Source organism: Tasmannia lanceolata, unplaced genomic scaffold, assembly GCF_043159265.1.
Source record: "Tasmannia lanceolata isolate RefF3 unplaced genomic scaffold, GAP_Taslan_0.1 ptg000002l, whole genome shotgun sequence".
Lineage (NCBI taxonomy): Eukaryota > Viridiplantae > Streptophyta > Magnoliopsida > Canellales > Winteraceae > Tasmannia > Tasmannia lanceolata.
The window spans coordinates 21,550,178-21,577,928 of NW_027518679.1; the positions used below are offsets into that span (position 1 = coordinate 21,550,178).

At 40.7% G+C, this 27,751-nt stretch overlaps 1 protein-coding gene across 1 annotated transcript in view; it reads right to left on the bottom strand.

The window, feature by feature from the left end:
- Positions 1 to 800: 800 nt before the first annotated feature.
- LOC143887794 (agamous-like MADS-box protein AGL18) overlaps positions 801 to 27,751 on the bottom strand; it is a 47,895-nt gene continuing 20,944 nt past the window's right edge. The window contains exons 8-9 of the mRNA XM_077392012.1: positions 25,998 to 26,078; positions 801 to 1,277 (exon numbers count right to left, since the gene is read on the bottom strand). Coding sequence (XP_077248127.1) covers positions 1,187 to 1,277; positions 25,998 to 26,078 — 172 coding nt within the window. The 3' untranslated portion in view covers positions 801 to 1,186. The remainder of the gene's footprint in view (positions 1,278 to 25,997; positions 26,079 to 27,751) is intronic.

The window sequence follows — 27,751 nt, forward strand, 5'->3', positions numbered from 1 at the left end:
TAATTGTAAGTTTATTTTTTTCAGAGAAAACCATAACTTCTTGCATAATATTAAGAAGAATTATAAAATGTAGGCTTAATGAAAATTTTATTTATATTCTTATCTTTTACTCTAATGCTGCTTATGCTCAATCAATTGAAAAATATGTAGTGTCATTCCTAATTTCTTAGCGTCTTAGTAATACCATCATACTATTCTCAAATATTGATTGAGTATTAGAAAATCAAACCAACATTATTAAATTAATAAAATAAATTTATTCTGAAAAAAATCTTTTACTTGAAAAATGTTCAAAGAATTATTGAATTAAGAAACAAAGAAGGTAGAAGAAAAGTCAAAGGAAAATGGGAAAGTAATATGTAAAAAATAAAATAAAATTTACATTTAAATTTAAAAATACCCTTAAAATGCTATTCAAATTATTTTCATTAGAATAGGGAAATAAACTTTTGAAAAATCAACCATGTTTAGACAATGGGAAGACTCATTGATTTGCTGCAGAAAATTATTTGGCAATTGTAAAAGCCTTTGAGTTTGAGAGCTTTGTAAAAAAAATATGAGGAATGCTAAACTCAAGGGCGCCCTTGCAAAAATCAAGTGAAAAGGCTCTCCCATTGGTTGTGTACATTTATAATGGTTGAAAGTGAAAGAATATTAAATGCACTCTGGTGACCTAGGGGGCATGTTTGGCAACCATGAAATTTTTTTCCCTGGAATATTAGCATATTCCGGATGGGGTTAGGGAGAAGGACCAGGTCAGAAGAGGGTCACCTAAGGCTGAGAAACAAGGAAAAATAAAAGTCCACTCACAACAACCATCCTTGTAATATTTCTAATCAACATTCAGCATATCCTTCAGTTGCAGCATTTATAGAATTCAATTGCATTGAAGAAATACACATCATCAGACGCATTTTTCAAGTTTACACAATTCTGCAAGTAAGGTTCTTTGATCATCGTTGATGAGCATACATTTTTATGAAGAATGGACACGCCAGTGAAAGACGGTTATTGCTAGAAAATGACCCGTTTCAATTCGGCCTGTTTCGACTCTATACTGACTACTGAGAAAGTAACTCAAAGGTAATGAAATGAACTGCTCCATGGCCATACGCAAAGACCAGATGGACATGCAAATAAAAAACATACTATGTCATTACAAAATAATGGATAGGCAGAAGAAAGATTACCGTCGGGGTGTTTTTGTTTTCCTCCCTGAATCGTTGGAATTGGATGCTCTCTTTGGTGTGTTCCTCGTGTAATGAACATCAGAAAAACTGCAAAACATTTTGTATGAGATTGAGTGGAATAATACCATATGATCATGAGGCATTTCGGAATTTACTAGAAGTTTGGATTCTTTCTTCAGGGAAAAATAAGGGCATGTTTGGCAACCATGAAAAAAATATTCCACGAATACTTATGGGTACAGTTGAGAGAAATGGGAGGAAGAGGGAGAGACTTGAGAGGTTGGGTGTGAGGGAGAGGGATATCTCATGCTCTCTCCAATCCTGTCATCTCAGGTCTCTCCCTCTCCAACCCCCTCCTTCCCTGTCCATCTTTCATAATTGGGCCGATAATATTCCATGGAATAATTTTTCATGTCTGCAAAAATGCCCTAAACTATCAATTACAAGGAAGCAAAGGCAGCAAACATGCAAGGATTGACAGTAATATATAGAGTGCATTATCATATGGAGCAAAAGTCATGCTTCATATAAATATAAAATAACAAAACAACTTGCAATATGTGATGATCACTATCCTAATCACGACCACTATTGTCTTTGAATAAATTATTCAAGCTTCACCAATCACACAAATGCCATATGTGATGGGCCCTATCATAATAAACAAAGAGCTACCAGCAGGTGAGACAAGAGAGATGCATATCTTATGTTACAATACAATAGCAAAATACAATATCTGGACCAGTTAAACCGCTTTAAAAAAGCAGCATCACTAAGCATTAACACTCATTATGATTCACAAAACATGCAACGTGAGGAGCATACAAAGATCTTTTTAGGCCGGCAGCGGTTTTGAGGACCCAAGCCCTTCTAGATCCCCTCTTCTCCTGGTTTTTAGGGGCCCAAGCTCTTTTAGACTCCTCTCCTCGCGTCTCTCTCCTGGATTTCTGCCATGAATAGGAGCCCAAGCCCTTCAAGTCTCCCTAATGTCCTACCAGGAGATTGGTTTTGCAAGAGATGTGAATATCAACTTCAGAAGGAGAGAATGCTGTCACCAGTGTCAAAAATCCAAATTACCGGGTGAGCCTAAAGTCAGCGCGGTCAATAGAAAGGTAGAATAGTGGCCGGATTCTGGATCGATTGAAATATTGGACTCGGGGGATGCGCCGGTGATCTCTATCAGCAGTAAAGAAGTGGAGGGGACGTGTCAACTTCTTAAAGCTTGCCTTATTGGAAGGTTGAAGGTCGATGTATGGGAAATAGAAGAGCTCTGGGTTTGGCCGAAATGGTTCTGGGATATCCCCTCCCTTCCTCGCCCGTGTGTTCTAAGTAGTAAAGAAGTACTCTTCATGTTTGAATCGCAAGAGCTGGCATTGAAGGTTTTTAGCCTTGGGAGGCCAAGCCTATGGACAATACATCCTTTCCCTTGCTGAATGGGACCCTGGGTACCAGCAACGGGTGAGAGCTTTTTGGGTAAGCTTTTATGGAATCCCTCTTCATGCATGGGCAACCTCAACGGTCGAAGCGCTGGGTAGAATTTATGGGCCGGTCCTAGAAGTTAAGATGGAAGGAGATCATGGGCTGGATATGAGATATGCATCAGCCAAAGTGTTCTCCAATGACTGGAGCATACAAAGATCTTTTGTTCGTCTGAAGATAGAAAACAATTGGTTCACAATTGGGGTCAAATACGAAAGGGTAGAGTCTGCTGATAGCAAGGATAAGCCAACCCTTGATCCCTTAAAGGCAACGAGAATTGCTAAAAATCACCATCAGGATTCAGGCAGCGCCCTGGACAATTTCTTTGGACCTGAGGTGGATAGTCTCCGGTCGGTCCGAAGCGAAGGTGTGGATCTCGAAAGATCTGGGATCGGATCTAGGCCTTTGGATCAATCGTTGCCCCCAAAGATGATCTCAGCAGTTGTTCCAGGTCCTGGAGTAATCGAGGCAAAGGGCGCTGTTGTATCCCCTGTCAGGTATAGTTTCCAAGTCTACGCTGAATTCAAATTCGAAATGCTAGAAGTGAAATCAGTGCGAACGGCTTTAGTTGTTCCAAAGGGTCAATCCAAAATTGGACCCTTGAGGAGTCAAAAAGTTATCAGAGTCAAGAGAATCCGTTGGATCCAAAGAACATGATCCGGACTATTATTATTAATTTTTTTTGAAAGGTGACTTTTATTAATAACAAAGCAGTACAACCAGACGAGGACAAGATGTCCCCAGAAAAAAGAAAAAAATTACAAAGTTCTCACAGGAGGACATCAATACCCGACTTGATTTGAGTTACGAATCGAATATCGGGTAGATGTGCCCCATCTTTAGCCAGGACATCCGCTACAGTATTTGCTGTTCTCCGACGGTGTTGCAGTAATGGATGAACCTCCCACACTAAATCCTGAATTTCATCGAGAATTTGGTGGAGCCGCCAGGGACCACTCCCCAAGTTCTTTGCCCAACCAATTGCATTGGTAGAGTTGCCTTCGATGATCAATGGCCCCACATTATGGTTCACATACCATTGCAATCCGACTAAGAGGGCTCTCGCCTCGGCCTCATTAGCATGACAGATCCCAGCAGGACCCGAGAAAGTCATGATGGAGTGTCCCTCAGAATTCCGAAGTATTCCCCCTATACCTGCCTTGCCAGGATTCCCCAAAGAGCTGCCGTAAAAATTTAACTTAAACCAACCCTCTGGCGGTGGTTCCCATCTCGATGAAATTTGGTGGGATATCTTCATCTCCTTAGCAACAATGCCCCATTGTCTAAGGATCATGCCCACCGGGTAATGGATTCCGCCCGACCGGCTGGCCCAGGCAATGATTGAGAGCTTTACATCCAACAATATGTGTCTCCAAGATTTTACCTTACCATCAAATATCCGACAGTTGCGTTCATTCCAAATATGCCACAGAATAGCATGGGGGTAGCTGACCACATAAGACGTCCAAGGCATCCATTGAACATGCCGCTCCAGTGGGAAATAACCTGTGCTAAACTATTATACATTACCCACGACACGCCATAAGCACGGAAAATAGCCATCCATATCTGGAAGGCAAAAGGGCAGGTAATGAATAAATGATGGAGCGTTTCTTCCTCCTTTCGGCACATAATACACCAGTTTGCAAAGTGAAAACCGTGACACTTTAGACGATCAATGGTATTGATACACTCATGAGCAACAGTCCACGCAAAGGCAGAAATGCACGGGGGTGCAGCATTTCACCAAACACGTGCTCTGGAGGAGTCCGAGTCTGTCCCTTCGTTCAATTTCCAGAAGAATAAGCTTACCGAAAATATGCCTTGAGAATCTGGGCACCAAATCCATTCATCCTCAGCAGTCGGAGATAAATATTGTTTGGAGAGAAGCTGCATCAGGGATAAAAAACTAGGGATCTCCATATCCTTTAAATTTCTTCTGAATCTTACATCCCAGAATGCACTCCCGTATGCACCCCTAGTTTCAAAACCCCTACGATTCACTCCTCTTTGTTGGACATGATTCGGAATAGATCTGGGAAGCGATGCTGTAGCTTTTGATCTCCAATACAAAGATCGGACCAGAATCAAATGTAATTACCTTTACCGGCTTTAAAATGAAGATACGGTAGAAATGATGCTTGAGCGGAGCTTATAGACTTCCACGCACCAGACCCCTTACCAGCAGTAGGTGTTCCGCATACCCATTCTCCCCAATCAAAGCCATATTTGATTCTGATAATATTGTGCCACAGTGCCTCTTTTTCCGTACCAAAACGCCATAGCCATTTACCAAGTAGGGCCCGATTCCTTAGTCTGATTTTTCCGATTCCCAGTCCCCCCTTCTTTCTAGCTTTACAAACCACATCCCATTTCAGCAAGTGTTTAGATTTTTTGTTACTATCGTTGCCTTCCCAGGATCTAGACTATTATTGACCCTGAGGTTAAATGGATGAAGTTGGGACTTGCGAAGACTTCAGAACCCTCATTGCCCGAGGTGACAGGTCAGATGTTTGGACCTCAAAATTATCCCACCATGTAACCCGTTAAGGAGGCGTGGGCCTGGTGGACCCCTTTTCTAGAAACTTAAGGGGACTGGCCTTAAAGCAAAATTTAGCAACCTTCTGGGTTTCTTCAAAGATGGGCCTTCTCTTATCAAAGGCGGGTGTGGATACAATCTCAAGGCCCGTTTCCCAAGAGGGTCAGATGACACCCGGCCTAGAATAAATAAATCTCATCTCTTATATGTTCAAAGGCCCTTCCCGCAAAAGAAAAAATATTCAATCCAGGAAGACCTTAGTGATAGTGGGTGATACTCTCAAACATAGTGGGAGATTGAAAGCAAACTTAACGAACGAATCCTGGAACCCTAAGGGGATCCAAGCGGAGCTTATTCAAGAGTCCTTGATGCTTTCCTCAGAAGGTTCCCTCCTAGAGGGGGTTTTGGGTTAATGCCAAGTTGGGGAGGATTTTAGAAGGGTGGGCAAATAATAGTTTAAGATGAAGCTAGGATTTTGGAACATAAGGGGATTGGGGGAGGAGAAGAAAGTGCTAGCGATTAAGGATCTAGTTCATTACCGTAAACTAGATCTTATAGCAATCGTGGAATCAAAGATCATGGGGGTAATAGATAATCTCATCAACATGTTGTGGGGTCGGAATCATAGAGTATGTGTTTCAAAAGAGGCGGTGAGCTCAGCAAGGGGAATTATAGTAATCTGAAAGGAAGTTTTTTTTTTTTTTTTTTTGCAATGGAGGACTACTTCATTGGCAGACTTTCTGTTTCTGTCTTGTTTAGCTCAGCTTCTTGGGAGGAAATATGGGTTTTGACGATGGTTTATGGCCCAGTTAGGGCTAGGAAGAGAAATGAACCATGGACGGAGCTTCAACTCAATCGTAGTGTCTGGCAGGGAGCTTGGATAGTGGGGGTGATTTCAATACAATCCGCTTCCCTGATGAAAAAAAAGGTCAGGAAAAATCACGTCTAGTATGAGAAGCCTTTCAAATTTCATCCTTGAAAATGAATTGAATGACCTGCCTTTGGAAGGTGTGAAGTTCACTTGGTCCAACAACCAGGAGCGCCTGATTATGAGTCGATTGGATCGTATTTAGATCACGCATGATTGGGAGGAGCATTTCCCGAAGATTGCTCAGCGTGTCCTTCCTAAGCCTTTGTCCGATCATAACCCCATTCTGCTAGAAATATCGAATTCCTCGGGAGGCCCGCGCCCCTTTAAATTTTATCTGGATCTATGCGAAATTCCAGTTTTTGACAAGAATCTGAAATCCTGGTGGGATGACATCCAGGCTGAAGGCTCGAAAGGATTCATCCTTTTGCAAAAAATTGAAAGGTGTCAAAATGAAGATCAAGGAATGGCAAAAAACATCTGACGGAAACAACCAAAGAAGGAAGGAGGAAGTGATCCTTGAAGGCCCTTGAAGGAAGGGAAGAGAATGGCAATTTCACAAATGAAGAAAAAATCGGTCATCTGGGCCTTCTGGAAGAGCATGAGGAAATCCTTCGAAGAGAAGAGACAAGATGGAGGCAGAAGTCGCAAGCCGTATGGCTGAAGGAAGGTGACAAAAACTCAAAGTTTTTCCATCGGACGGCAAAATTAGAAGGAGAATCAATACAATCCAATTGTATCAGAGATTGTGACCAGTTACTGGAAAATGCGGAAGAAATCAAAGAGAGGATAATACAAAACTTCTCTACCATGTATACAGAGAGAGTGCTCTGGCGCCCGAAGATGGAAGGCTTGCACTTCCGGACCATCAGTGCTGCACAAAGAAGCTCGCTGGATAGGGATTTTTTCAGAAGAGGAGGTCGAAAATGCGATATTCTCGATGCAAAAAGATAAAGCCCCAGGCCCGGATGGTTTTCCTATGGCATTCTTCTAGGAATATTATTGGAGTATTTTGAAAGATGACATTATAGCTTTCATTTTGGAGTTTCAGGAAAGGGGCATCGTTAGCGCAACGGCGAAATCAACCTTTATAGCCCTCATTACAAAGAAAGGTGTTATTGGAATTAAAGATTTCCAGCCGAAAAGCCTTATCCACAGCCTTGCGAAAATAGTATTGAAGATCTTCGCTCGAAGATTGAAAATTATAATGGGCAGTGTCATATCGCAATTCTAAGGGGCTTTTGTTAACACAAGACATATTTTGGATGGAGTTTTGATTGCCAATGAGGTCGTCGATTCTGTCAAACGCGATGGAAAGGCTGGTCTGGTACTCAAAATCGGCATTAAGAAAGCTTATGATCATGTCGACTGGGAAGTATTATATGAAATTCAATGCCACATGGGCTTTGGGCATCGATGGAGAAAATGGTCAAATGCTGTGGTAACATCGAATACTTTTCCATCTTAATTAATGGGTCGGTGGAAGGATACTTCAGAATCTCGAGAGGCTTACGCCAGGGAGACCCTCTAGCCCCATACTTATTCATAATGGTGGTGGAAGCACTGAGCTTGATGATTTCTAAGGCAAGGAATCTGGGTCTTATTCATGGATTGAGAGCGGGTCCAAATGGTGAAGAAATTACGCATCTCTAATTTGCAGATGATACCTTGATTTTCATTGAGAATGAAGAATGACACATCTTCAGATGGTTTGAGCTGATCTTAGGTCTGAAAATTAACTTTGGTAGAAGCAAGCTGGCAGGAATTAATGTGGACTAGGAAGTTGTGCAAAAGTATGTGAGGTCTATAGGATGTGAAGCAAGCCTATTCCCCATCACGTACCTTGGATTACCCCTGGGGTTTGTGATTCCTTCAGCAGCACAATGGGACCCAGTCATAGAAAGAATTAAGCAGAAATTAGCAACATGGAAGAAAAGATGCATTTCGTTGGGGGGTTGGATCACGCTGATTAAAGCAGCCCTAGCTAATATGTCGGTCTACTTCATGTCGCTCTTTAAAATTCTAGTGAAGGTGGCACTAAGAATTGAAAAATTGCAGCGTGACTTTCTATGGGAAGGGGATGGCAAAGCTAAGAAGCTTAAACATTTATTGAACTGGAAAAGGGTATCCAAAGTGAAAAAGAATGGAGGGCTGGGCATTGGCAAGATCAGAGGTCGTAACACGTCCCTTTTGGGAAAATGGTTATGGAGGTATGGAAATTAAAAGTCGGCACTATGGCATAAAGTCGTGTGGAAAAATATGGGATGGAATGGGGAGAATGGCAACCCAAAGCCCCGCGATCAGGTAAGGGCTCGGGGGCCTGGAAATCAATCTGCTCTGTAAAAGAGGAGTTTCAGCCATTAGTCCGATTAAAAGTCGGTAAAGGAAATCAGGTTAGATTCTGGTTGGACTTATGGTGCGGTGATAAACTGTTCAGTGATGCATATCCAAGATTGTTTAGGGTAGGATTGAATCCTGAGGCAATGATGGCGGACTACCTGAAAAGACTGAACGCCATGGGTAGGGGTGTCAATGGATCCAGACGGTCCGATGGATCGTCCGAATCCGAACGTTAATGAACGGGATCTAAACATATGAATAGGATCCATGGGCATATTTTGGATCATCAAATCTGGGATCCGAAAAATTTTGGATTGTGTATAGACACACCACAGATGCCCATTGGATAGTCACGATCCGAAATGGTTTACAAAAATACCCTCCAAATTTTGTTAATGCTAACCGTTCTATGAAGGGTATTTTGGTCAAAACCTCTCTTATCACTTAATGAATCAGATGGGAATGAGATTTCACTCATTTCAGTCGTTTCATTCATACTTTCATGAAGGAAAAGAGAGGGGTTTCGTTCTTTATGCATCATATTCTTTGATAATAGTTATACATTATATTTGTGTATGTAATTTTGATTAGTTTTATTGTTTATAAGCATTATTATACAAATAGATTAAACATAGACAAATTTTTAATTTACTTGAAGAAAATGCATAGAGGCACACTAATAGTGGACTGCCATTCTATCTCTTTTTTAAAAGATTAATTGTTTACTTAGCTTAGTGGGACATAATAGGACACTTCGATGGATGGTCCGAATTAAAATGGATCGTGATCATGACGTGGAAAGTAGGATCCGAAGAACAATCCGACTCTGACCCGACTGATAAGGAATTTGAATGGATCGTGACTGTGACATAGGTGGATCCGACCCGAAGTGGATCCGTTGACTCCCCTAGCCATGGGGCGAGGGTTTTGGGATATAAGATTGAGAAGGGAACTAAAGGAGGAGGAAATATCGGATATTCAGGAGCTTCTAGGTCAGTTACAAACCATGTATTGCTCAAATTTCAAAGAAGACGAGAGAGTATGGACCCTAGAGTCGGATGGAGAATTCTCAGCGAAGTCGTGTTTTGCTGCAATTAATAAAGGTAGAGGCTCTTCAACAAGTAAAATTTGGAACTCCTTGCCTCCTCCAAGAGTGGTGGTCTTTTCATAGACGGTAGCCCACAGGCGAATCAACACTTGTGACCGACTTCAATAAAGAAAGATCCAATTGGCTAGTAGATGTGTCCTGTGCTTATTAAACTATTTAATGTTGCACTGTCCATTCTCCTCGCAATTATGGACCAAGGCTATGCAACCCTTCGGAATGTCTTGGGTCTGCCCACGCTCTATCAAAAGTGTATCACTACATTGGAGCAATGGTCCCTTTGGAGACTTTGGCAGATTGTTATGGAAAGCAATACCCTATATTATTGTCGGGAATATTTGGAAAGAAAGGAATAGACGCATCTTGGAGGAGCAAAATAGGCGCATGAGTCAGGTGGCATCAGACATCAAAGTGGAAATCATCTCTTGGGCAAAAACAAAAAAGAGAATTCCTTTTTGGCATTGGCGAGATCTTGCAAAATTGGTCGACAGTAATATGGGATAGAACTATCAAGACTAAGCCCCAGCCCAAATGGAAGCCACCACCACCGGGTTGGTTTAAATTGAATTTCGATGGGAGCTCGATAGGCAAACCAGGGAAGGATGGGATTGGGGGGCTCATCAGGAACGATGAAGGAACAACAATCATGTCTTACTCCAGACCGGCAGGGGAATGTGACACGAATGAAGCCAAAGTTAAAGCTCTCCTTTTTTGTCTTCGATGGGTCCAAGAACACGCCCTGAGCCACTTGATAGTGGAAGGTGTCTTAGCCAATGTAGTAAGCTGGGCATCAAACAAATCTAAGGGTCCCTAGTGGATTCAAGGGCTGATCGCAGAAATCTTAGACCTTATGGTTTTATTGAAGCCGAAGATAGAGCATAGAAGGAGATTGGTAAATGAGGTGGCAAATGCCTTGGCTAAGGAAGGGTTCCTGCGGGAATCTACACTAATAGTATCATTGTCTAATTCCCCCACTTAAAAGTACCTTGTAATAGGTCTTCAGATCGTTTTTATATATTGTAAGTTGTGGGACATCTTGTCCCTGGCTAAACCTAATGAAATTAATGAATGTCAATTTTCAAACGAAAAAAATATAAGAAAAAATCAATCAGCTTAGCATAACATTGAACTAGCACATGTTGCCAGCCAAATAACCTCATCAAGCTAGTTTGTTAAGGGAAACTCTCCCCTGCTTGTTATCTTTTCCTAGAGATTTAGTTGTTGGATAAACAATTGTGTTTCTTCCTGTTATGTAAAATTCTGACTTAAAATGTGACAAATAACCAATATTTCTTGTCTTGCAGAAAAGTTTGACATATATGTGCAACAACTTAATATCATCGTTGAAACCCTTTTTCCACAACCCTTGTTTGGGGTCCGTCATGCACCACCTTGGCTCATGTGATGGTCCATCCAAGTCCCAAAGGTTATTAAATATAGCCAATATATAGACTTGCTTTCCACAAAACCTTGTTTTGGATTAATTGTCTGCCACCACGCAATATACGGATTCATCAAGTGCTACATCTGTCGGTGCATTTGATGGGACCTATGGTCACAATCATTGGGTTTCCTATATCAAGTATGATTGCAATCTGATAAAAAGGTCACATTTTGACTTTGTTTATCATGTCAGTGGTGTTGGTAGGAACCACTCTATCAGAATGTGGGGTGGAGATGGGAGATGGCCGCCACTCGGGTGTAAAATAGTGGTCCTTGTTGATTTGGAGAGAGAGAGAGAGAGAGAGAGAGAGAGAGAGTCTCTTAATTAGTCCCTCCCACCAATATGATATATATATATATCAATGTTTTGAAAATCGGAATCGAATCGTAAATCGTAATTGGGGTCGAATCGTATCAGATTGTAAATCGTATCGTAAATCGTAAGATTCATTCAAAAATATAAAAAAATATGTATAATAAAAAATTATAAATAAATTAAAGAATAAAAATAGCCAATTATTCATTTTTCATCCAAATTCATTAATTCAAACAGAAACTACCATGATAAGCATTCAATATCGTAATACAAATTGTTTGTTGACAAACTTGACACATACTAATCATCTAATTCTCATCCAAAACCATGAATTTTGGTTAATAATCTTTAAAAAAAGGCACATGATCATATCAATTCTCAAAGTCTCAAACATCAAATGAGAAATATCAATCATAAAAGACGGGAATCGATGTTGTCCTTATTATGGTAGCCTCCCACGTCGACTCCCACCTCGATGAGAGTAATGCCCTCAACAAATGCTCTGTGCTCGATTGGTTCGATTTGTTGGATGTCCTAATCCTCCTCTGTCTTCTTCCTTCTAATGAGAGGGATTTCAAAGGCTTCTTGTAATGTAGAAAGGAAATGAGGTTTTTTGAAAGAAAGACATATTTTCTTTTATACAAAATTTAATTTGGATAAATCGCATAAATCGTATGAATCGTACGATTTACGATCGAATCGTAAGATTCAATAAAAAATCGTAAGATTCATACAAATTAAGATTCATCATGGGATTCAAATCGTTTTGCCTAAGAATCATAAATCGAATCGTAAATCGTAAGATTTTCAAAACAATGATATAAATATATATATATATATATATATATATATATATATATATATATATATATATATATATCTATGTGTGTGTGTGTGTGTACAGCTTGCTAGGGTTATACATGGTGAAATGCCCAGAGAGAGAGTCTGTTAATTAGTCCCTCCCACCAATATGATATATATAGGTGTACACCTTGGTGGGGTTATACATGGTGAAATACCCTTAGCCCGATATACAAATTACATAACTCATCTAAATCCCCTCCCTCCCTCTCTCAAGCTGGAGTGTAATGTCATACATTCCCAACTTGTTACAGATATCATTTAACTTTGCCCTTCCTAATGTTTCGTAAACATATCGGTTAGTTGATCTCCTTTGTTCTTATCGAGTGAATACAGTGCAGATTTCACCCTTCTAGATCTTCTCACGAATGAAGTGACAGTCCACTTCAATGTGTTTAGTCCTCTAATGAAATACTAGATTTGAGACAATATGGACCACAGCTTTATTGTCACAATACAACGGATAATGGAGATGGGGATAGGATACCCATCTTAGATAAAAGAGAGCGTAACCAAATAAGCTCCCTACATGTGTGTGCCAAAATCTGATACTCCGCTTCTGCACTTGATCTGGCTACCATGTCTTGTTTCTTACTTCGCTACGACACCAAATTGCCTCTAACAAAGTTGTGGTATCCCATAGTTGACCTCTTATATGCAGGAGATTCTGCCCAATCCGCATCAGGAAATCCTTCTAGCTTCACATGACCACGTTTCCTGAAAAACAGACCTTTTTCCTGGAGCGCTCTTCAAGTACTTAATAATTTAAATAACTGCAGACCAGTGAAAAGTGCGTGGTAAGCTCATGAACTGACAGACCACTCCCACTACAAAAGAAATATAAGGGCGAGTGACCCTCAAGTCAATTAATTTTCCAACCAGTCTCCTGTATCTGCCATGATCTTCTAATAAGTTTCCTTGATCTAGATAGAGCTTTACATTGGAGTCCATAAGCATGGTAGCAGGTTTCACACCTAAGGAACCTCCTCTAATTATTGTTTTTTGAGACGATAAAAGAGAGAATATATTAAAAGATGAACCAAGATGGTTCAAGCAAATTACAGAAGGAGGAAAAACGAAAATACAAAATCAAGGTGGGAGATAATCAAAACACTCCAAACTAATCCTAAAAACATAAAAACACCATCCCTTGCTAGGGAGTCTGCATCTGAATTAGCAAATCTCCTCACATGCTTAAACATTATAGACGAACATTATAGACCAGTCAAGAACTATATCATCAATTTCCTCGAAGAAAGATAGAAAACGCCACGGAGGAGAAGCCGCACCCAGAAGCCAGCGAACAACATTAGAGGAGTCCCCTTCCACTATCACCCTATCTAACAGAGAGTTATCCAAAAACTTAATCCCAAGATGGACTGCTCTCACTTCAGCTTCATTAGCATCCGTCACTCCAATGGGGCCCGAGAAAGCCCATAGAACCAGTGTTTTAAAACTCGGCGACTCGGCTCAGAACTCGGCCGAGTCGACGCGGATTTGCGGTGGCCGCGTTTTGGAGTCCTGGACTCGGCGAGTCCTGGCCGAGTCGTGGCCATTTTGAACTCATATTCCATCCTAACTTCAACCATTCCAAAAAAAAAAAAAAAACAGATAAGATTTACAGGAGAGAAACGTACCTAAAGCCGCAGAGAAAACCCTCTGTAATACCCTAACTCATGAAGAAGAAGAAAAAGAAGAAGAAGTAGTTCGTTTTTTTACTGGATATAATATGATTTTGTGAAATGATAAATATGCCCCTTTCATTACCTGAGACAGCCCTCCAATGTAAAAAGTAGTCATAAAAACACTAGAGAGGGCTGTCCCGAGTAAAACCAAGGGGTGATTCGAATAAAACAAAGGGGCAAATATAATTTATTATTTTTTTGGGCAGTGCGGTAGACAGTGAAGTTGTCAATTCCAGCCTGACTTTTGTAGTTTGCTTGTCTTATTCTCTACCTCATTCTGGGTGTGGGTGCCTGGACAGCCATTTAAGAAGACAAGGATATAATTCTTTTATACGGTGTAAGCCCTTATAGTCCCTTACTTTTTTAGAAGTACTACACGGACCACAGTAGAGGATGATCCAAACCGTCCATGTGATGGGCCATGGACTGTTTGGATCATATGGACGGTTTGGATCATCCTCTAGTGTGGTCCGTACAGTACTTCTAGAAAAATAAGGGACTTTAAGGGCTTACACCATATAAAATCTCCTTTTTTTGATATATATAACCTCTTTCTTTTGGTTATTAAAAAATATTTCTAAATTTTCTTACATTTTTAACACCTGAAAAACAAAAAAGATAACTTAAACCAAACCTATTCAACATTTACTTAGATGGACCTTCAATTTATGAGAATATGCCTCCAATTAAATCATATTCATATCATTATACTCAAAATTTTTCCAAGAAAAATTTCCCATCAAAAATGTTTTTCTTGCATGTATTTTTTTAAAAATTAGCGGGCTTGCACTTGGTTAGATGATCTAAACTATTCATTTGTTGGGCCCTACTTAAATGGGTTTGGATTTTTGTATTTTTTTCATTTATTTTTTAATAAAAAATAACGACTCATCTAATTTGGCCACGCCAACCGCGTTCTTGGCCGCGTCAACCATGTCCGCGCCGAGTCGACAAGGATTTTCTTCGGCCGCGTTCCGCGTCGAATCCGCATTTTTAAACACTGCAAAGAACGTCCCCCTTGGAATCTCTGCATAACCCTCAAATCCCTGCATCACCAGGATTGCTAAGAGACGAACCATCAAAATTCAGTTATAACATCCCATCTGGAGGAGGGAGCCAGGGTTGCTTGATTTTGACTTTACTAACTCCCTCCTTACAAATAAGCTGCCATCCTTCCCATAGATCATACGTTGAGACGAAATGAAACAAAGGAAGGCTTCAAGCCCAAGAAACGACCGCTGCAATGATCTTGATAAATATCCAATAAGACGATTTTGCCACACCGTCAAATACTCGGGAATTTCTTTCATTCCAAATGAACCACCATGAAGCCAACAGACACATCTTCCACAGCATCTTACCCTTTCTTTTCCAGGGACACCATTCCCAACTTTTAAAAAAATCTGATATGGTGTTAGGGAGAACGCACAGAACCCCAAAACGGGATAGAATAAAGCCCCATATATCTCTAGCAAACTTGCAATGAATGAACAGATGATCAATGGATTCGCCATCCGATAAACATAAAGGGCAGTGGTTTACCAAAGTCATTCATCTCTTCCTCAAGAAATCAATTGTCTGGATACGACCACAACATACTGCCCAAGCAAAAAAGGAGACCCTCGACGGGCAAGAGAACTTCCAGATCGAAGCAAATAGAGGCTCTACTTCGCTACACACCAAATGATGATAAAAAGATTTAACAGAGAAAAATCCGGATGTACTCCAAAACCACACACGGGAATCGGCCCCCCTCTTAATATAACACCCTTCAATCAAGGACATCAACTTCAAAACTGAATTCAACTCTCTATCAAAAAAGTTCCTTCTAAACTTCGGCTTCCAAACCACTATCGAGTTAACCATCTCAAAGCAATCCGCCACCCAAGCCACCTTCTGAGAAGAGACCAAAAACAGATCAGGGAATAATACCTTAAGAGGAAATGCCGAGCACCACGGATCTGACCAGAAACGAATTCTATCTCCAACATAAACCTTAAAACAAATACCTTTGCTAGATAAGACCTCAACCTTCAAAATATCCCTCCAAACAGTTAGACCTTTGAACTTAAAATTATCCGCAGTACACCAATTCCCCTCCCTCATCCCATATTTACTCCCTATTACTTTAACCCATAAGGCAGAAAGTTCCAATCCAAACCTCCAAAGCCATTTTCCCAACAGAGCCGTATTAAAACCTTTAATTCTCCTTATTCCGAGACCTCCATTTTTCAATGTGAGACACACAGAGCTCCATTTAACCAAGGGAATTACACCAGAGGCATGAGAACCTCCCCACAAAAACCTCCTTTGAATTTGTTCAATTCTAAGCACTACGCTTACAGGGCATTTGAACAAGGAAAGAAAATAAATCGGAATATTTGATAGAACTACTTTAATGAGAACCAACCGACCTACTTTAGAGACTAAGTTGCGTTTCCAGGAATCTAATCTCCTCTCAACTCTGTGGATGATTGAATTCCAAAAGTGTTTATTCGATCTTCCTACCCCCAAAGGAAGACCAAGGTAAGAAGCAGGCAAAGAATTCAATGAACATCCCAGAATTGTTGCAAAAACAGAAGCTTCAGAAGAAGGAACATTTATAACATATAACCCTGACTTCGAAAAATTAGATCTTTGACCGGAAACCATCTCGTAACACCGTAAGACAGCTTTAAGATTCAATATCTGGGAAATCACAGGGGCACAGAAAAGCAAAGTATCATCTGCGAATTGAAGGAGCGAGACCTCCACTTTATTACTCCCAATTAAGAACCCTTCAAAAAGACCCAACTCACTTCCTTTTGTCATAAGCCGGCTAAGGGACTCTGCAACAATCACAAAGAGAAAGGGGGACAGAGGATCCCCTTGCCGCAACCCCCTAGAAGATTTAAAAAAACCTTTAGAAGAACCGTTAATGATAACTGAGAACCAAGCTGAAGAAACACATTTCCTAATCCATCCTTTCCATCAAGAACCAAAACCCATTTTGCCAAGAATATAGTCCATAGAATCCCACTCCACCCGATCGTAAGCCTTTTCCATATCAAGTTTACATAAAACCCCTCCTTCGCCGCTTCTCCTGTAGGCATCAATAGCTTCATTTGCGATGAGAGACAAATCAAGAATTTGTCTTTTATTAACAAAAGGTGCTTTGACTATCGGATATTATTGAAGGAAGAACTAAATTGAGACGATCCGCCAACACGTTTGCCAATACTTTATATAGGCAACCAACTAAACTTATCGGACGAAATTCTGACACCTTTGAAGCCCCCTCTACCTTTGGGATTAGAGTGATAAAGGTTACACCAGTACCTTTATCAAGAGTCAAACCTTCAAAGAATTCTTGGAAGAATCTTATCAGATCATATTTCACAACATCCAAGCAGACTTAGAAAAAAGCCAGGCAAAAGCCATCCGGACCAGGTGCTTTATCTTTAGCCAAAGAGAATAGACCTTTCATGATTTCCTCCTCGGTAAAAGGGATTTCTAAGTTTGCAGCCTCCTCTAGACTTAAGCTATCAAACAGAACCTCTTGCGGGATAGGGCGAAGAATATTATCAGAAGAGTACAATGCCTCGAAAAAACTAAGAATTTCCAATGTAATCACCTCCTTGTTCGTAACTCTTTCCCCTTCCATTACCAGAGATTCAATTATGTTCCTTCTCCTATGAGCACTAGTCATAGCATGAAAATAGGCTGTGTTTTTATCGCCCTATACAAGTCACTTGACTCTAGATTTTTGACGCCAAGTTATTTCTTCAGCAAGCAGCAGACCCTTATGTTCTTGATTTACACTTCCCAACTCCTCCCAATCCTCTTCCGAAGATAACCCACACTCCCCCAAAGCATTTAATTCTAACATACGATTCTCCAGCCAACGCTTTCTACCATGGTCAAACATCTTTTTCTCCTTTACCCAAGCTTTCAGGTTTGCTTTAACATATCTCAGTTTATTACCAATGACTATGTCAGCTGGGCCTTCCGATTTACAAGAAGACCACCAACCTCCTAATCTCTCCTCCATCTGAGGAGACTCCAACCAAGCAATCTCAAATCTAAAAGGAGATGGACCCCACAATTCCATTCTAGGATCTAATAAAATGGGATAGTGATTGGACACCGAATGCGGAAGCGCTTTTTGAAAAACCTCCGGAACGATATCCAACCAATCCCCAGAAATAAGAAATCTATCCAGCCTACTTCTACTTTGACCACGGACCCTGGTAAAGGAGGCACCACCCAAAGGAAGATCCACCAACTCATTGTTCGCTATGAAATCAGAAAAAACCTTCATATTATTATTGACTCTATTACACCCCAACCTATCCCCTACTTCCTTAATTTCATTGAAATCACCCCCAATACACCAAGGAAGAGAGCATCTCCCTCTTACCTTTACCAGTTCCTCACAAAAAAGGCCTTTCTCTGCTGTTGAAATAGGACCGTAGACTCCAGAAAAAAGCCACTCAGACTTATCCACCACCTTTTGAAAGAAGCTGATAAAGAGAAATCTCCAGTCCACACCTCCTTATTAGACCATCGGACATTATCACAGGCTAACAAAATGCCGCCGGAAGCCCCTTTTGAAGCTAAGAAGACAAAGTCCCACTCTTTATTGAAACCCATACTTCTGATATCCAGTCTACTGATAGAGGCCAATTTTGTTTCCTGAAAGCAAACAACCTCTGGCTTCCAAACTTTTAACAATTCTTTTACCTAAAATCTTTTCTCCTGGGACCCCAAACCGTTAACATTCCAAGAAAGTATCTTAGACAAGTCCATCACGAGAATAAGCCAGATGACCTAGGTGTTTGGTGCAAAATTCTTTATGAAGGAAAGTCTTTAGTTTCTGTATGCCTATCCCGTCATTACTCGTGATGACAATATCATCCACCTACACTATCAAGAAAATGTATCCATCATCAGACTGATAACTAAAGACGGAGTGATCAACTGTACATTGCTTCATGCCAAAGCGCATAACTGCCTCAATGAATCTCCCAAACCATGCTCAAGGAGATTGTTTCAACCCACGAAGAGCTTTGTAAAGATGACACACTGACGATCACATCTCCTCTTGAGGAACATATCCAGGAGACATATCCAGGAGGTTGCTCCATATACACCTCCTCAGTTCGATCACCATGCAGAAAAGCATTTTTAACATCTAGCTGATATAATGGACAACCCTGGTTGATGACTAGAGAGATCAGAATGCGGACCGATAGTATTTCGGCCAGGGGAGAGAATGTTTCAGTTAGCCCACACCAAATGTTTGAATGTACCCCTTAACAATAAGTCGCTCCTTCAGATGCTCTATTGAAACATCCAGTAGATACTTAATCAAGAATACCCAACGGCAGCCAATAGGCTGAGCACCAGAGGGAAGAGAGACCAACTGTCAAGTGTCATTCGAGTAAAGAGCATCCATCTCAGCATCCATGGCAACATCCAACCAGGTGAGCTAAAGCCTCTGTAACAAACTTAGGTACAATAATGGATGACAAACTAGAAAGAAATGTATGATAAGAGGGTGAAATACGATCATAAGAAACAAAATGAGAAAGATGATGTGTTATGGAACGTGAACGAGTAAGTGAAACAACAGGAGAATCAGGAAGAATAGAACTAGGAGGAGGATTAGTGGGCTGATTACCTGAAGATGACCTTTAAAACTGGGGCGTCAATTGCTCAAGCGGAGAAGATGCCTTGAGAGTACGCTGAAAATCCGACAAAGACCAAGAGTATTAACCCGTAGATGAGAAGGTAGAGCATCTAATGGAACTGAAGTGCGTGGGGTGATCTAGAGTCACGAACAAAGTCAATCACAGAGTCAGAAGTAGGAAGTAGACTCAAAGAAGGTAACGCATGTCCACCGTAAGGTAAGGCTGCAACACTTATATCCCTTCTGTGTACGGGCATAGTTGTCAAACTCTTACGAGTCGTACAAGTCAACTCTCGAGTCGAGTCGAGTCGAGTCATTGGGCTTTCGAGGCGAGTCACATGGGCAAGTCACCTCTGTTGAAGACTCTTACGAGACATCTAGTGACTCTTACGAGTCGTTGTGAGTCGAGTCAAAACAATAAGGCTCTTACGAGTCCAGTAGAGTCGCTGAGCCTTAGCTTTCTTGTTTTGATAGTTAAAAACTTGAAAGTTGGAACTTAAAACTTAATTATTTTTTTAATGGTAGGCAATTGCATTAAATACGAAAAAAGATCGAAGAGGCCTATACAAATAAAGAGACAGAAAAAGATAAAGAAACACAAGAACAAGCCCCACTACAAGCTTCAAGGAGGAAGGAAGTCAAATTGCTCAACTCTCTCCCTAAAGACACCATCTCTAGCTAAATTGTCCACCACACCATTAGCTGACCACCTAACATGATGGAAAGAAATTGATGCACCCCCCACCACCTTATTCAATTCTTCATTCTCAAGATACCTTATTCCTTGGTAGCACGCACTTCAGTTTCATTAGCGCCAGCGACTCCAATGGGACTCGCAAAAGCCCATTTCATAGCTCTAAATTCATCCCTCAAGACTCCCCCAATTCTGGCAAGACCAGGATTCCCCATACTAGATCTGTTAAAGTTTAGCTTCAAAAAACCATGTGCGGGAGGCTCCCGGTCTTACAATCTTGGGTTCTTGGTCTGAACTACGACAAATTTCCTTCCAAACATTCCATAAATCATGGGCGGATACAAATCTAAAGTAAGGAAAGGTTTTCACCCATGATTAAGTTCCAACCATAACTTAATTATTTTTGTGCATGCAAGTTACAAGCATATAATTATTTATATTTTTGGTTTAGTGCTTTATCTATGTGCTATTAGGTTATATTTTTTACATGCTTCATCGTTTGATATATAATTATATTTTTTCAACTAAATTTCCGTTCTTGTCAAAAACTCTTACGAGTCACGAGTCATAAAATTAAGAAATCGAGTCATGAGTCGAGTCACGTGTTGACAACTATGTGTACGGGAATAACCACGGAAGATGCATTTCTCGGCATGAGGATCCAACTTGTCAAGAATAGGGGCTAGTTTATGAACAAAGCACGCACAACCAAAGACTCATGGAATCACAGGAAATAGAGTCCCCGACGGGTATAACACAGAGAATAGAGTTGATCAGCTAAGACAAAAAAGGGGAGACGATTCCCAAGGAAGCAGGCTGTGAGGATAGCATCATCCAAATAAGGTTTGGAAACTTTCATATGGAACATAAGGGTCCGAGCCATATCAAGAAGATATCTGATTTTCCTCAACCATACCATTTTGCTGGGAGGTATTTGGGACAAGAGGACTAATGAAGAATGCCATGAGATTCCAAGAAGTACTAGAATCCATTACACATGGAGAAATATTCCCTGGCATTATCGGTACGCAAGCATTCAATTGAGCACTTAAATTGATTACAAATTTCTAAATGAAAAGAACAAAATGCAGCGAAAACCTCTGAACGATCTTTTATTAGAAATAACCATGTCATTCGAGAGTAATCATCGACAAATATGATGAAATACAACTCAACTCAACTCAACTACGCCTTTGTCCCAAACTAGTAGGGGTCAGCTAATGAATCCTTTAGAAAATTTTCGGGAAGAAGGTGAAAGAATCTACCCTGCTCAAATTGACTACGTCTAATCATGACACTAGTTAGGTTCGTCTACATGGATCATTTTCTTCCATTCTCTCCTATCCAAGGTCATGTTCTCTGTTATGTTCCTAGCCATCAAGTCTTTCCTCACTGTTTCTACCCAAGTTGTTTTAGATCTTGCCCCTACCTCTTTTTACTCTATCAACTTGGCACGAGTCACTTCTTCTCACTGGAGCATCCAAAGGCCTACGTTGGATATGCCCAAACCATCTTAAGCGGTACTCACTCATCTTTTCCTCAATTAGTGTCACCCCCACCTTTTTACGGATGTCTTCATTTTTAATTCTATCTAACCTTGTGTGGCCGCATATCCATCTAAGCATTCGCATCTCTGCTACACTCATCTTATGCACATGTTGCTTCTTGGTGGCTCAACATTCTGAGGCGTACAACATGGCTGGCCTCACAGCTGTCTTATAAAACTTTCCCTTCAACTTAGTAGGTATTTTATGGTTGCACAGAACTTCTGAAGCATGCTTCCACTTCAACCAACCATCAGCTAAGGGGTGGCCCAAACGGAAAATGCCACTGAAATGAGTCAACGAAGCTCCGTAATGTTGTATCATCACTGCCTTGATCAAGGTAATAAAGGCCATCTATCTCACGACCAAACCAATCTTCCTTCCAGTCTCCAGATCCTAAAAAATACAATAAGGAAAAAAGGAGACGGGACATTTTAGATATTTGGTTAATTGACTAATGGAGAACAAATTAAAAGGGAAACTTTAGCACACAAAGAACAAAAGATAAAGTGAGGCTGGAGTGAAGGGAGGCTACACCAACCCTTGAAACAGGGGATGTAGTCCCATCAGCCAAAGTAATGCTATGACCCGATGAGGAGTACGACTAAAAGGAAGAAAGAATGTCGGATTTACCAGTCAAATGACCGGAGGCTCGTCAATCAATAAGCCATGACTTATAAGCAGTAGCAGTGTGAAAGCATGATAAAGTACTACCTTGTTGGGCTAAAGTGGCATTTGGTTGTTTGCCTATGTCTTTCAAATGCAAGAATTCAATATATTCAGAACGGGAATGGTTTGCATGGCGGGAAGGTCACAACTCTAGATGTTACTCATAACAGTAGTCAACCGAATGGCCCTCCATAAGGCAGTGCGTGCAGAAACAAGTCCCACGGCCCCCAATACCACGACCTCTCCCTGAATCGCAACCACCTCCATGGCCACAACGACCTCTACCACGGTCAGATCGTCCATAAAGACCACTATGATCTGTTCCCTACTGAGCAGTAAGGGTCGAACGATCAATAGGGAACTCATCAGACCCCTCAGTCCTCATAGATCATTGTACACGGGAGAAGACCTCATCAAGACATGGCAGAGAGCCTAAACCCACAATCTACTAGCGAATAGGAAGAAACTTGGGCCCCAAAGCATCAAGGAACTGGATGACCCATAAATCTTGCTGACGCAGAACATACGGATCCGTGGTAAAGGATACATACATATCTAGTTGCTCACAAAGAGACATAAACTGACAATAAAACGCTGAGACTGATCGATCGCCACGCTAAAGTTTCAACAGCTCGGAGTATACATCACAAATCTAAATCAAGTTATAGACACCCAAACGCAGAGTCAGCTCGTTTCCAGATGTCCCAGGATGATTTAAGATACACCACAGGTCCTGCAACTCTGGGTTCCATGCTATCCCAGAGAAGCGTCTTGATCATGGTGTCTTCCTGTCTCCACGTGCTAGAGGACCTATCGTCACTATCAGGAGGATCTATTTCAATGTACTCTACCTTTCCTTGGGCAAGATGGAAGGTTTTAGCTGCCATTCTCCATGGTGGATAATTAGATCCATCTAATTTGATGTACATCATCTGAATGTTGTGAATCTCCATAGGGGGCAAACCAGCGGAGGCAGCCATAAACGAGCGATCCGTAGAAAACTGCAAAACAGGAATCACAACCACAGACACTCACTACTCGAAGAAGGGCACTGATTCGACAAAACATCCTAAGTCTCTGAATCAGATAAACTTCAACAAACACACCATTCGAAGGGATCAAACACAACACCCGAAGACATACAACATCAACACAGAGGTAGGTAAAGTCTACACCATCACAAACGAAGTCGAATAGCAATTGGATCAAATAGAGAATGTCGGGAGAGCGAGGGAGACGAGAACGACGACGATGGTGCCTAGGTTGAGCGGCATCAAGGCGTGCCTAAATCACAGCCCGGAAGAGGGGGGGGGAGGGGAGATAACAGCAAGGAGGAATGGGGGTGGCAACAGCAAGGAGGAATGGGGGTGGCAACAGCAAGGTGGAGGGTTGGGGGGGGCAATGTCCCTCTCTTCCTCCTATTTTTGAGAAGTGGCCATGGTTTCAAATTTAGTTTTCGGAATGCGTTTCGGTCCTCACCGAAATTTCGAAATTGTGGCCAAAATCCGATACACCAATTAAAAATAATATGATATTTAATACTAAATTTCAGCCAAAATTACCAAAATTTCGGGAAAACATTATATAATTAAAAAAAGCGACATTTTTGGATTGAAAAAACGAAATCTCGGACCGAAATTTCTGAAAAAACGAAATTTTGGCCGAAATAAAGTACTATTTCGAGTATACCTGATTTCGGTTTCGGTGCTGATCAAAATCCAAAATTTCAGATTTCAGTCGAAATTTAAAACCATGGAAATGGCACAATACCCTGCCGCTCCGATAACATGTTGATTTGGAGAGAGAGAGAGAGAGAGAGAGAGAGAGAGTTAATCAATCCCTCTCACCAATATGATATATACATGTACAACTTGATAATGTTATAGATAGTGAAATGACCAGTATACCCTCAGCCCGATATACGAATTACATAACTCATCTAACAGTCCCAATCATATGAATGGGTTTGAGTGGATATGGTATACCCTACCATATCAAAAGATGAGGTGTAAAATGGTGAGGCCCCACCCATGCTATGCCACTTGATTAAACTAATATTCCATGAAAAAAATTGTCATGATTGCCAAACATGGTCTCAGTCATTTTTCAGCAGTGAATAGGTGAAAAATGTGACCTCAACAATTTCAGTTGCCTTGTTAGTAATGACGGATCAGTTGTTTAGGAATCCATGGCCATTTTCGTTGGATGAGTGCAGAAGCTACAAAATCAAGCCATCTTGTACACTAGAAGGGTATCTAACCGGAAGAAGGAACATATGAACAATGGCAGACATTTTCAGTTTTGAGAACAAGGAGGAACATGTGAACAATGGCAGACTTTTTCAGTTTTGAGAACAAGGACCGTTTATACTTACAGGGTTGCATTCCAAAGACTGCAATTTTTGGTATTTTGGGAGTCTTATGTATTATAGAGAAAAATAAATGAAGCAGAAGATTTAGTTTCTGGTTATGTTGAGAATAATATCTAGATTAGATGAGGAGAGAGAGAAACAGGGGAGGGGGAGGATTATCACATGAGAACAATACAGAACTTTAAGGAGGACGCCCCCTCAAAGTGGGTGTTTGTAGCCTTGTAGGTCTGTTTTCTCTCAGTTTTCTTCCAATATTTCGCTTTATTTGCTGTGTTGTTGTTAGAATCAATGCATATTTTGACACTACCGCTTCAACAACTGTTTTTATAGAAGCACACACATATAACTATATATATGAGAAAAGTGTTTCTACTCGATCGAGTAGATAATTTATCTAATCCGTAAGCCAGAAACACGGTGGGCCCACATTGTTTGGATGATCCAAAGCATTCATTTGGTAGGCCCTCACATAGATAGGGTGTGCCCAAAAAATCAGCTCAATAGGATCGTCCTAATCCTTCAAACTGTGGAGGTAAAAAATGGATGAATTTGTGAAGGTTTATACCCATCCATTTTAACCTCCACAAATCGAAGGGATGGGATGATCATATGGAGCTTATTTTTGGGCACACCCTATCTATGTGAGGGCCCATCAAAAGAATGGTTTGCATCAGCCAAACAATGAGGGCCCCCACTGGAGTTTAAGCCGAAGGAGTAGATGAGTTATCTACTCGATCGAGTAGAAACACTTTTCTCATGCGTGCGTGTGTGTGTGTGTGTGTGTGTGTGCATGGGCAGGCGCACCACATGCGTGTGGTGCGCGTGCGTGCGCGTGTGAAATCACAACAACAACCACTTTTGTGATATTTCTCCTCAACGTTCAGCATATCCTTCTGTTGCAGAGTTGACAGAATTCAATTGCCTTGAAGAAATACACATCAGGTGCACTTTTCAAGTTTACACAATTCGGCAAGTTTGGTTCTCTACGCATCATTGATAAGCATACATTTTTATGAAGAACGGACGAGTCAATGAAAAATGATTATTGCTATAAAATGACTCATTTCAATTCAGCATGTTTCGACTCTATACAGAGAAAGTAACTCAAAGGTAATGAAATGAACTGCCCTATGGCCATACCAAAAGACCAGTTGGACATGTCAAAGAAAAAACATATCATGTCATTACAAACGAACGGATAGACACCCTAAAGAAAGATTACCGTCGGGGTGTTTGCCTTCCTGAATCGTTGGAACCGGATGCTCTCTTTGGTGTCTCCCTCTTGCAATGAACATCAGGCAAACTGCAAAATATTTTGTATGAGATTAAGTGGAATAATACCATATGATTGTGACATTTTGGAACTTAATAGAAGTTTGGATTCTTTGTTCAGGGAGACGATGAGGATGCAGGTAAAACTAAGGCCATGTTTGGCAACCATGAAAAAAAAAATTCCATGGAATACATATGGGGCCAGTTGTGAGAAATGGGTGGGAGAGGGAGAGAGGTCGGGTGTGAGGGAGCATGAAAAGCCACTAAAAACAGGGAAAATAAGTCCCAATTTAAAGTGACATATTTTTTCCCCTGTTTTAGGGATATCTCATGCTCTCTCCAATCCTGTCATCTCAGGTTTCTCCCTCTCACTCCTTCCTCGCCCATCGTTCATAACTGAGCCGATAAATATTCCATGGAATAATTTTTCATGTCTGCCAATAATTCCCTAAACTATCAATTTACGATGGAGCAAATGCAGCAAACATGCAAGGAATAGTATATAGAGTGCATCACCATATGGACCAAAAGTCATGCTTCATGTTAATATAAAAGAGCATAATAACTTGAAACAAGTGATGATCATTGTTGTAATCATGACTTCTATTGTCGGTATATAAATTATTCAATCTTCACTAATCACAAAAAATGGGAAGAATCTACTGCGGCCATCTCTACCCACTTTTATGAATTCTAACCCCAACCAGCCGTGACAAGGCTGAATTTATTATAACGGTTGTTGTTTAAAAAGGCTGGGAGCTGGGAAACACGCTCACTCATACTGACACAGAAGGCTTATTAAGGGTATGTGATGGGACCCTATCATAATGCACCTTAAATGTAGAGGAAATGGACCATAAACGTAAAGGAAAATGTCTTATTATTAACTCTTCATAGCACATGAAAACCTGATTTAGAAGAGATACATTTAGCAGTGTCAAAACGCGTAACAGAAACCATGCTACCAGCAGGTGAGACAAGAGAGAAGCAAATCTTATGTTAAAAGAAGGGACAATTGTCAGGAAGATTAGTGGACATATACTGAACCAAGAGAAATAAAATATCTAGACCAGTAAACCACTTACAAAGCAGTATCACTATGCATCACAGCTTATTATGGTTCGCAACAGATGCAAACATGTGGGCTTGACTTCAAGTTAAGACTACTAAAAATCTAGGTTACGTAAAAAGTAAATATGGACATGACGTATAAGAATAAATCAATTAGCCCAGCATATCATTGAACTTAGCACATGTTGCGAGTTAAATAACCATCATCTACAAAGTGATTTCGATGTCCTTGTTCCATTTATTGATCCAGATTACATTCGTAGGCTCATTCAAATAGTTTCTCATGCAAGTTTCATAAAGCTAGAGTGTTAAGGGAAACTATCCCCTGCTTATTATCTTTTCCTAGTGCTTTAATTATTAGATAAACAATTGTGTTTCATCCTGTTATGCAGCATTTTGACTTACAATGCGACAAAAACCAAAATTTCCTGTCTGGCAGAAAAGTTTGACATATGTGCAACAACTTAATATCAACGTAGAAACCCCATTTTCCACAAACCTTGTTTGGGGTTTGTCATGCACCATCTTGGTGCATGTGATAGGCCATCCAAGCCCCAAGAGTTCTTAAATATAACCAATATATAGACTTGCTTTCCACAAAACCTAGTTTTTGGATTCAATGTTAGCCACCAC